The sequence below is a fragment of the Solanum dulcamara genome, chromosome 10, assembly GCF_947179165.1.
Source record: "Solanum dulcamara chromosome 10, daSolDulc1.2, whole genome shotgun sequence".
NCBI classification, from domain to species: Eukaryota; Viridiplantae; Streptophyta; class Magnoliopsida; order Solanales; family Solanaceae; genus Solanum; species Solanum dulcamara.
This window is the reverse complement of record NC_077246.1, coordinates 25420162-25432241: the sequence shown is the minus strand read 5'-3', so window position 1 is coordinate 25432241 and position 12080 is coordinate 25420162. Positions and strand designations below refer to the sequence as shown.

General features: G+C 32.2%; 1 protein-coding gene across 1 annotated transcript; it reads right to left on the bottom strand.

The window, feature by feature from the left end:
- Window positions 1-4350: 4350 nt before the first annotated feature.
- On the bottom strand, window positions 4351-6307 carry LOC129871394 (polygalacturonase-like). Its single transcript, XM_055946302.1, has 4 exons — window positions 5864-6307; window positions 5232-5521; window positions 4780-5005; window positions 4351-4578 (listed from the first exon to the last, which is right to left on the bottom strand). The coding sequence occupies exons 1-4, from the start codon at window positions 6305-6307 to the stop codon at window positions 4351-4353; spliced, it is 1188 nt and encodes a 395-aa protein (XP_055802277.1).
- Window positions 6308-12080: the final 5773 nt, after the last annotated feature.

The window sequence follows — 12080 nt, the reverse complement described above, 5'->3', positions numbered from 1 at the left end:
CCATATTAGACCCTTACCTGGATCCTAATGATAATCTGATCTGGACTGTCTAAATGTATATGTGCCATGAATTAATGCAACTTTGAAGCTCCGTGGTGCAATACATATATGTTGCCCCATAAGTATAGCCTACCCATTCTGTTGGTATCGTCTACCTGGCCAGTAGGCTCGATCTACCCGGCCTATAGGCTCGGTATAACAATCAATCTATATACTCAAGAACCCTGTAGTGTCAGTGTTTGCTGGGGCCAAAATAAGCTCATAGTCGGTAACTAGATGATAAAACATCACAATAATAGTAAGTGATCATAATTAATCAAACCACACTTATAACATGCTCTTGTATGCCACTAGGAAAGGAGTAGAGTGTAGGTGATAGACGTTAATCATACGGTGGTAGCCAACTCAATAAGGTAAGGCTACAAATTATATAAGGACTATAAATAGGCCATGACAAGCTTAGGCCATCAGGATCGTGCTAGAAAAAAATAATAGCCTTAACATACTTTCCAACCAAAGCCCAAAAGATGCCGCTATGAAGCTTGGTCAACCAAAAACAGTGCTACAATGTGAAACAAGGCTGTAAGAACAAGCCATAACTAATCGATAAGATGCTTGTGTCAAACTCGTGACCAGCCAAGTACAATACATAAAATAAGGCCAATAACAAAAATAAATAGCATCTAAATCCAATGAAGAAATTCCAACAACATGTCGAAGAAGCGACAAGCTCTAAGGCAACTTAACTAGGCGTTCTCCACGCCGTTCAACCTAACAACTATCCAAGACGACCCAAATAAGAATCAAACCAATCCCCCCATTACCTCCATAACCTTAACATCATCAATACACAACAATAATATCCCAAATATCTAAGACAAAGGGTCTTCTTAAAGCCACAATATTAAAAACACCACCACATGGCTCAAGAATCAATAGAAATGATACTAGGATATGGAATTACGAAGGAGGGTTGTAAAAAGAAGGTTACCTAAACAAAAATATTGGAAATAAGAAGCTTGAAAATATATCTCCTTGCAGCAACAACAAACAAAGCTTAATTCAACAAGAAAACTATACCATAATGATGAGCTCACAACGTAGAGCAACTTCCGTTAAACTTCCGAGTTGAAATGATCAACACCCATGGAGTATTTAGTGGCTTGATTTCTGATTTTACTGTGTATTTAGCTCGATTTTAGAGAAAAAGAAACGAAGTAGATGGATATATATAAAGCAAAATTGACTTAGAGCTTGGGGGACCCACTTAAGGTGCCTATTTGTGCAGTCTCACAAAAACGTGAATATCTCTCAATTCTAAAGTCGTATTGACAAATGGTTACTAGACTCCTAGACTGTTGATTTGATAGTTCATGAATATTCTAACTCCTCATATATTAGGAGGAAAGTACTGACACAGTTGACCCAAAATTTCATAGAATTCCTTAAGACATTTACAATACCTTTTTCCGACTTTTATTTCACAACTTTCTTGACTTCCACACTTAACATACAAACTTTGTGCAATTAAAATAACTCATAAAACATCCTTCCCAATATGTTAAGAAGTGTTACTCTTATTCCAATAGTACAAGTTAATTCCAGCATTCAAACAGGCAGGATGTTACACTACGGGAAGGGGTAAAAAGGCAAAAATACATAAAAGTACAAAAATGACCTTGGAGTTTATTACAAGAAATAACTATGAAAGATTCCTTCAAAAGAAAGGAGGTCTCATCGAAAGCTAATGAAGATGTGATATAAATAGAGTACCTGTTGATGATCTCAAACACTTGTATCTGTATCAAAAAATGATGCAGCATCGGAAGATGTCAATACATGAAATGTATGGTATGTAAAATGTTTGAATGAAATAACAACTGAACTGAAAGGAAACACTAATGGTAACTTGTCTAAAGTATAATCATGAATGTAAAGTAAAACATGCAAAACTTCACAACTAAGAAAATGCAATAAATGTATAGTATCCAAAAATAAATAATTTACTTCCTAGGGAGGATATCTAACCGACAACCATCAGTTATGAATTTCGTAATGATATAATGTTTTTCCAATGTTGCCAAAGCCATCCTATACTTTGCCAGAGTTTAGGCAACAACTCAACTTATAGATCCATCTAAAAGTGCTTATTCGGGACTGAAGTGAGGATTCACCCGAACCAAAGGTACGATCCTATCCAACGCTAGCAATGTAGTTTATGGGGCTTGATTTTTCATAACTCTTACCAAAATGATGTTCAATACTACTTCCAAAACATGCATTAAAGCTCATATAATAACTGTGAGTAAAATGCTCAAAAATGTTTCTTTAAGTCACATTGAACTTTACTCTGACTAGCTCAAACCTCTTTCTCAAACTCTTTATACTTTCTTTAGGATAAACATGCATTTGAAACTACTCATGTTCCCTCAAATTCATTATCAAAATAAAAGTAATACATAATACTTTAACTTAACTCTGAAAGATCATGCAACACAATTAGTAATGCAAAGCTTCACAATTCAAATACTGCACTTGGGACGCTTGAGTTCCTTCAAAACTCTTATTTTATTCATAGCTTTGAAATACTCTTTATTTATTTGAAAATAATGCAATATATGTAGCAATTTAACAACTCAATTACATGTGGAAATAAGCATAAACAATAATTTAAGGATCAGAATTATATGATTAAATGCAATCCCAATAAAAATACATAAAACTCAATGAAAAGAATTGCGACTCATTCGAAGAACTCGATATAAATTGGGTTAAAACTCTAACTTCAACTCTTACTGACTAAATATAGATGTAGGGTGTGAGGACGAACTAAGTACAATACTTTGAGTAGCCTTACATACCTGGAAGAACAATGTACTTGAAGAAACTTAAAGAACACGATGAATTCTCTTGAAACCCTAGATTTTTCTCCTCTTGGAACCTTGCTCTAATTCTTGAAAGTGATTCTGAGGAGGAAAGGGTCAAAAGGTATTATTATGAAGCTTAATTAGATCCCAAGACGTCGAGGCTTGGACTACGAAAGGGTGGGACAAGATCCAAATACCCTTTATTAAAGCTGACAGAAGTCGCCTACGAGGCGTCAACGACGATCTGTATAAACTTCTACAGTCCATAGAAACCCTCTCGTAAAAGCTGAGTTAAAACTGGGGTTGCTGAGGTTTGGGTCTATGGACCCTTCTACAGGTCGTATACTCTTCTATGGATCATAGACCCTGGTCGTAAAAAGGTACTAAGGATGGGGGTTTCAGGACTTTGGGTCTATGAGAACACATACAGCCCGTAGACCCATCTGCAAATCGTAAGAGTCTTTCGTCCTACACACTTGAAGTTTATGAATCTCTGAAATTTTCCTACGGGCACAATCTATGGTCTGTAGGAATCTCTACGCGCTGTAGAAAAGTTAAAATTCAAGCCAATTTTTTCTAAGTCGGGGAGTGAACTACAAGCCTCACCTACAACCCGTAGCTTCTTCTACGGTCCGTAGGTGCTGCTCGTGGTTCAAAATTCTAAGTACTTTTTCGTTCTTCCGTGCTTCTCTGAGTTGGCCTGAGTTAGGATTTTTGGATTGTTACAATATCTCCCCCTTGGAATTATTTGTCCTCGAATGATGACCAAGCCAAGAATTTACACAAGGCACAAATGCAATGCAAGGACTGAAACACTCAACCACACACATAGACACTGAATCTGATATGGGGAAAGGAGTATTACCTTCAATACCCCATTATAATATTTGGTGTCGTTGTTACTCTCTTGTTATTTTTATTTAGCTTGGATATTATCCTAAGTGGGATTATCATTTTCCAATAGGTATAGGCTTTAGGGATATTTACAAAGAATATTAATTAATTTTAAAAATATATATTTAATAAAAATTCAGGTGTTATCATTAATTAATTATCAGTAAAAATTATTTTTGGTGTACTAGCCTTTGCCTTGATTAAGGAGTTTTAGATCATGATTTTTACTTTCTTGAGTAATGACATGAAAATTTCTATTGTTATTTATATTCCGCAATCTGCGGTTCTTTTGTATGGTGACGGAAGAATCTGATTCTTCAACACCGTCCATAGGTGATTATTGCTAAAATAACATAAGAACTAACTGGCAAAAACCAAAAACATAAGAAGGCAGTTTTGACATGCTAAAGGAGAGGTAAGATTAGAATACCAATACAAGTTAAAAGGCTAAACTTATTAAACAAGTTATGTTACAAATTAAATGAGTACTACAAAAGAAAATAAAAATAAAGGTAAAGAGAGTAGTTTATTTCTTTTTCCTATCCTTATTTTGTTGTTGGAGTATAATTTCTGGTATTTTGAGGTTTCATCATATGCAACTTTTGGGAACGACTTTGCCAGCATGGGTTCCCCTTGCATTTTTACAGTAAGCAAAGGCTGGCCTTCTCAAACGATCATTGTAAGTGAGCTTAATGTCATGCAATTTAATTCCAGTGCATGGATTTGAAGGACTGCAATCAAATTTCATGGCTTCTTGTGTAGATGATGTTCCTTTCACATTCTTGAATGTTACGTTGCTCACCTTCACTCCTGAACTCTGTATTAATATCAAATGGTTACTCTTTAATTCTAACTATTTTTATCTAACATGTTTAAAATTATAATATTCAACGACATTTTTAATATATTATACATGTTTTTAATTTAACACTATAAAATTCAAAAAAAAAAATTACTTTCTTAAACTCAAGTCAAATAAAATTAAAGCAGAAAAAAAAAGTTGAGAGGGAGGAAGTACCTGACGAGGGCACACATTATGGGGGCAATAGTTTTGGTCAATGAAAATGGGATTTCCAACATTCCTCATAACAAGGTTTCTGAACATGAGATTTTTAGCAAAGCCACCACTTGGTCTTGCCCATGATTTTATCCTAACCCCATTTTGAGTCTTTGTGAAAACAGAATTTGCTACCGTCACATTTGCCACTCCATATTCATTCAAACTGTGTCCCAAACTTCCAATGCTGCACGTACGGGAACATCGTCACGATTAATATAATTATGTAAAGATCTAATGCAAAATTAAGAGTCTGTTTGGATTGACTTGTATACTGATTTTAACTCAAATTAGTTGTTACGCATTTCTGAAGTGTTTGAATAAATTAAAAAAGTGGTTATACACATTTAATTTTAAACTAACTTCTGGATTATAAGTCAAAATTAAAGCAAAAGTCAATCCAAATAGACTACCTAATTCCATGTCCAGGTCCACATCCAATTTGTTCAATCCACATGTGCATAGAGCCAGGGCCAATGGAAATGCAGTCATCTCCAGTCTTGATAATGCTGCCTTTAATGGTAATCCCCCTTGAGTTCTGGACATGAATGCCATCAGTGTTTGGGCTTCCACTTGGAGCTGTTATCTTAACATTTTCAACTCTGACATTGCTGCTGTAACCAATCCCTACGTGTACTCTTTGACTGTCTAGTGATGTCAAACCCTTAAGTAGTACATTGTTACACCACATAAATTGTATTGACTGCAATATATAGATTTATATACACATCACAGTTAGGGATACAGTTAAGAAATACTCCCTCAGTTCACTATTACTATACTTGTCACATTTGAACTTGACACGTCCATTAAAAAAATGATTGACATATTTATTTTATGACACTATCTCTATTAATTTATGTTTAATTAGTGTTAGGTGTTGGAAAATAATTTAGGAATAAGTAATTAATGCTAAAGGTAAAATATGAAAAAAATAATTATATATCAAAAATGAAAATATTTATTTTTAAAATAGTGGATAGGTAAAAGTGAACAAAAAATTAAGAATAACAGATTTAAATTAGAACAAAGAGAGGATACGTACCCTAGCTCCTTGTGGGCAAGACCTTCCACCCTTTCGACAAGACCAATAACCATGTCCCATGGCATTAATAGTTCCTCCGTACACTGTAAGCCCACTAACCTTATAAAACATAATCCAGAACTCAGAACGGCCAATTACGTTATAATTCGCCGGAGCAACAAGCGTACCGTCAATTCGGAATTCCATACGTCTCCGGCAAGGACCATTTAAGCTCAACGTCCTTACCAAATATGTTCCTCGTGGAATATACACATTGGACTGGCTAGTAGAGCGGCAGGCAGCAGACCAAGCGCGAAGAAAAGCGGAGGTTGAATCTGTCCTGCCATCTCCCTTTGCCCCAAAACTAACCACGTTGTAGGCTAAGCAAGAAGGTATTATTATATTTAAACAAAAGAAGAGTAACAAGGAAATACTAGTATATTTCATGGTTTTGAAGTTGGCCATATATTGAGTGTTTGTTTAGAAGCAGTTACTATGAAAATTGTGATTCTGCATGAATCTATTTATAGTTATTCAAATTGTGTCCATATGACAATTTTTTTGTCCAACATGACAATAAAAAATTTGGTTTATGCAGATGGTTAGAGTAACTCGAATGCTAAACCCACGTCAGATACTACGGAAATGTACGACGAATGAATTCTTGGGTAGTACATGTGCAGGTAATTATTATTTGATTGAAAGAATCATTCTATTCCAATTTATGTGTCACTATTAAAATTTTGAGAGTCAATCAAATTTGTTTTACCAAAAATTTTTATATGTTTTTAAAATTTTTTAAATTATTAATTATTGTGATTTATAATAGTTTTCACGTAGTTTTCAAATAACTTAAAATTTCTATGTCCAAATTGACAATCTGAGTACGCGTTTGGACATGCGATTTCATGTCGTGATTTGAAATGATCATGAGATGAAATCAGCATTTGAACATACAATTTTATCTCATGATTTCAGAGATGAAATTCTAAATTCTTCAAAACGCTTGATTTGGAAATCTTATATCATGATTTCATATTTTTTAGATACAAAAATTGACTTACAATTTTATATTTTGTAAAAACTAACCACCATTTTATATGTACATAATATTTTTTGCAAGAATATCAAAGGAGTGATGAAATATTCACGAAATATGAACATGATGATAGCTGCTAATGATATTGATCATGTTCAATTTTATTAAAGAGTAATACACTATAACTCATGTTTAATTTTACTTTTTTATTTAACTAAAATATGATCAATAAATGCTGAATTTTTTTTAGAATAGCTTTATGATAGTGTATTATATTTTTGTTTAAAACAATTGCTTATTTGGTAAACTTATATAAAGAATTGAGACAATTTTGATAGTTTTCACAACTTATAATTTTTTATACATGAGCAAAACTTAAAAAGTTAAAAATTCAAATCACATGTTCAAACAAAACTTAAACTTCAACTTCATCTCATATAATTTCATATATATCATGATTTTATGTCACATCAAACAGATCCTAAATTTAAAAGTTTGAATCTAGAAATTTCAATTATTTCACATAAATTAAAATAAAACGAGTATTAAAAATACAAAAATAAAATGGAAAAAAGAAAGAAAAAGGATCATGGGGTTAAATAAGATGAATTCCTTCAATTTACAAGATCCATGAAGAACGCAAGAAATGCAGAAGTTGAGTACAACATCAACATGTGAGTTGCCAGCCTCGTAGATTTAATTCTATAGGCACTGTTAGCTAGATATATAGATATTTTAATCATAATAAAATGGGAAGTTATAAATGAATAGATGGTTTAGAAGTTTTAATTGTTGAAGGACGGGAATATTGTTTTGATCCCAATGCCAGTTTTCTTCTTTATTTTCTTATTTAAATATCAGATACTTGTCTTTAAATAATAGACTAAGAGGCGTTTGAATTGACTTATAAGCAGTTTATAAGCTGTTTTTAATTTTTTTGAGTATTTAATTGGCCAATTTAAAGTTATTTTGTGCTTAAAATAAGTCTCAATAAATAGTTGAGTTTATTTGGATGAATTTATTTTAAGCCGTTTATAAGTTGAAAACAGCTTATAAGTCAAAAAACAAAGTTGGTCTGCACCTACTTTTTTTTTAATTTATAAGCAGTTTTCAACTTATAAGTTGCTTAAAAATAAGTCAATCCAAAATATAATTGTGCAATGAATTGAGGAGAAAAGTGTATTCCACACGTCATGCCCCACATCATCTCCATGTTATGATGTGTACAATACACCATGTGATAAGTTTGTTCGCTTTTTGTCTAAACATCTTGTTTGCTTCATGCATCTTATCATACTTATAGAAGAGTGGGTTTAGGGGATGCTATCAACATGTTAGCTATTTGTCCATAAAATTAAAGTTGAGGGTTGTTTAGTCATTTAACTATAAATTGATATATTAATGGTTGCTAAATGTATGTGACTTATATTTCAAAAGCCACCGCATGCTGTGGAAATATCCTCCCTTTGAATTATTACTATTTCTTTCTGTCGACACATTTTTTTGGGAAAAATATTGTAAATTATAATAATTAATAACTTAAAATTTTAAAAACATAAAAAATAGATAAATAATTTTAGAAATATTATTAGTGTCACATAAATTGGGATAGAAAAAATAGCATAAATTATTTTAAAAAATTTATAAATAACAATAACAACTTAAAATATTCAAAAGTCATATAAATAATTTGATTGGAACGAAAGAGTAACATATATTATTGAAAAACTATATAAAAAATACAATAAATCACAATAATTAACAACTTTAAATATCTAAATTCATAACAAAAATTAATTGACTATCTAAATTTTATCTGTATCACATAAATTATGACAAAATTAAATATTTTCGTGCTAGCACGGGCTCCTGTATCTAGTAATAAATAGAAATGATACTCCCCTTGTCCAATTTATATGATGTAATTCAAATTTAGAGAGTCAAATTTCTTTATTTTAAATTTTTAGTCATACATTTGGACATTTGATTTTTTTAAAATAATTTACATGTTTCAAAATTAAATAAAAAGTAATATACATCACAAAAAATAATAATTTAAAAAAGCATAAAAAGAATCGTGATTGATAATTTTTTAATTTGACTCTCAAAATTTAAATTATGACATGTAAATTAGATTAGAAACACTATGTATTCTTCATCCTTTTCTCTCGATTACTAGTGAATAGTGATAATAAAGAGTCTAGGAAGTCAAGGAAAGGAGAACAGAAGTTTCGGATGCGAAACAATACCTGCTTAAAATTAGAGAAAATGACAAAAATGGTCCTTTATAATATAAGATGTACAGAATGTTTGGAAAAAGGTGCAATAGGATGTAACTTGAAGTAATTTGCTATTCAAGGCTCTATTAGAAGAGCAGAAAAGTAAAACTAAATTTTATGTGTGAACTTTCTCTATATTTCCGTTTAATTAAGAAATTTGAATTGTAAGTTGCGTTTAATACTTTAATTTTAAACTATATACTGTGTCTATAAATGTTTGGTTGATAGTTCGGTGTCGAAAATTGAGAAATTATGTATAACAAATTGTTATATATTTTGATAACTCCATTAATGGAGGTTTAGCTTGACAGATTTACAGAGAAAAAAAGAAGAGAAAAGAAAAAAAGAGCAGAAAGAGAAACAAAACTGAGAGTTTTTGAGCTAATCAATGTTACATTGGTTATGATTACTTGCTTATCACATGCACAATGCTACATCATATATATATACACATTTCTACTAATAGATTTATGCCAACTAGCTTGTCACTAACTTGTGCCAGCTCAGCGTAACTAACTTCTTAGCTCTAACAAACTTACCACACCATTAGCTCTAACAAACATCACACCATATAGCTTGTTAACTAACTTCTTTGCTCAACACTCCCCCTCAAGCTTATGGTTGAAAGATGTTTTTCATTCCGAGCTTGCTAAGTAACAAATTATGTTGTGCCTTTTCCAGACTCTTAGTGAGTAAGTCAGCTAGTTGGTCTTTAGTCTTTACATGCTCAGTCTTCAGTATTGCTTGACAAATCCTCTCACTAACAAAGTGACAATCAATGTCTATATGCTTTGTTCTTTCATGAAAGATTGGATTGGCTGCGATTTGAATAGCTTCCTTGCTATCACATATTATCTTGACCGGAAGATTCACACTAATCCCAACTCTTTGAATAATCCTATTAGCCAAGTTATCTCAGCTGCACATGCAGCCATGCTTCTGAATTCTGCCTCTGCTGAATTTCTTGACACAGTCTCTCATTTCTTTGACTTCCAAGAAATAAGTCCTCCTCCAAACTTCATTAAGTACCCTGTAACTGACCTCCTATTTTCCAGACATGCTCCCCAATCTGAATCACTGTAGGTTGTGAGTTGTGTATTGTGTTCAGTTGGCATTAATAGACATGGCCTAAACCAGGTGCTTCTTTAATGTACCTGACTACTAGGCTTTGATATTTTGAGTCTCCCCCGTCTGGCAGGCTTTTCTATCAGGCTTTGATATTTACTAGGATCTCTTAGAGTATTTATCACTGTCAGCACCTTTGTTCATAGTATGCTCATCATATTGAACTGAAGTAAGTTTTTGATTCAACTCAAGTGGTGTGCAAGCAGTTTTGACTCCACCTAGTCCAGATTCAGATATCAGCTCTAATGCATACTTCCTTTGTGACATAAGTATGCCTTTGCTGGATCTTGAAAATTCAATTCCTAGAAAGAATTCAATTCCCCTAGGTCTTTCTTCGCTTTTTTTACAGGATTTGGCTTTTCGGGGAAAAGATTCTGTGCTTACCAAGATTATTTTAACTTCTTTTGAATCTCTTATCTAGTTCTACATAGGAGTTGATGATTGCTTCCAGTAACCAATAGATCATCCACATAAACCAACACCACTATAGTATCACTCTCAATAGTTTTTGTGAATAATGAGTAGTCATAGTGACTTTATTTGAACCACATCGGCACTAGAGCTTCTATCAACTTGATATTACATTGCCTTGGCACTTGTTTAAGTCCATATAAGGACTTGTGTAGTTTGCAGACCTTTTGAGTCTCCCCTGTCTGGCAAACCCACTAGGAATCTCCATATATACGTTCTCTAGTAGATCACCATTCAGAAATGCATTGTGAACATCCATTTGATAGATGTACCTAGGGATGGGCATTTGATATTTTTAAAGTTCGGATTCGATAATTCGATAATCGATAAATCAAACTTCGGTTCGGTACGGTATTCGATAATATCATATTTTTTAATAGTTAATGTACAATAAAAATTTATCCGCATTTAATATTTATATTAACCTAAAGAATACATATCTTAACTTACATTTTTATTACTACACTATAATTAAGTAATATATGCATTTTAACTTTCCGAATATCGAAATCGAAATTGCTTTGAAGCCACATTCTAAGGAGGAAAAATGATACATCGTAAACAAAGAAAAAATAATTTATGAATAGATACAGAATAAAAAAAATATTACCATATAATAAAAATGATGAAAAAGAGTGAAAACAAAAATCTCTAATATATCACACATAATTTTTATACATATGTTTTTCTTTGAATTATCCAAAAACTCTACATCACTGCACTAATTATTAATTAGGTCCTGCAAAGATATGAAAGAGTTGGAATCTTTCATTTATAATGTAACTACCAAACAATTAATGTAGATAACTGACGTGGTGAATCATGCAAAGTGAAATTAGAATTCTTAACCAATTGCATAAATTTGAAATTAGAATTTATAATTTTTACATGTACATGAATTTAAATTTTAGCAGTTATCCATAATGTACGTGTTTGAAAGTGTGCATATAGTATGTTGTAAATGTGGAAAAGTTGAAATGGAAATGATAAGGGAAATAAAAAAATGGGATAATTTCCTCTTACTAAACTCTTCTCTTTTTGGTAATTTTTCTTCTTTTTTTCCAGTTTTTTTGTATTTATAATTAAAAAAAATAATTGGTATTCGGTATTTTCAGAATACCGAAACCGAAATACCAAATTTTATATTTCAGTACCGAATATCAAACCGAATTACCAAATTATCGAATACCGAAATAGCCGGTTCGATTCGATAATTTGGTTTTGTTATTTTATGCCCAGTCCTAGATGTATGTACTAGCCTCTAGATGCAGCAATAGCTACAATAGACCTGACTGTAACCATATTTGCTACAAGACTGAATGTC

Excerpts from the sequence above, each read along its gene's own strand:
- LOC129871394 (XM_055946302.1), bottom strand. The coding sequence starts at position 6,307 with ATGGCCAACTTCAAAACCATGAAATATACTAGTATTTCCTTGTTACTC. Across the intron at positions 5,006-5,231 it reads GGACCTGGACATGGAATTAG|CATTGGAAGTTTGGGACACA; the intron begins GTAGTCTATTTG and ends CCGTACGTGCAG. Across the intron at positions 4,579-4,779 it reads ATAATGTGTGCCCTCGTCAG|AGTTCAGGAGTGAAGGTGAG; the intron begins GTACTTCCTCCC and ends ATATTAATACAG.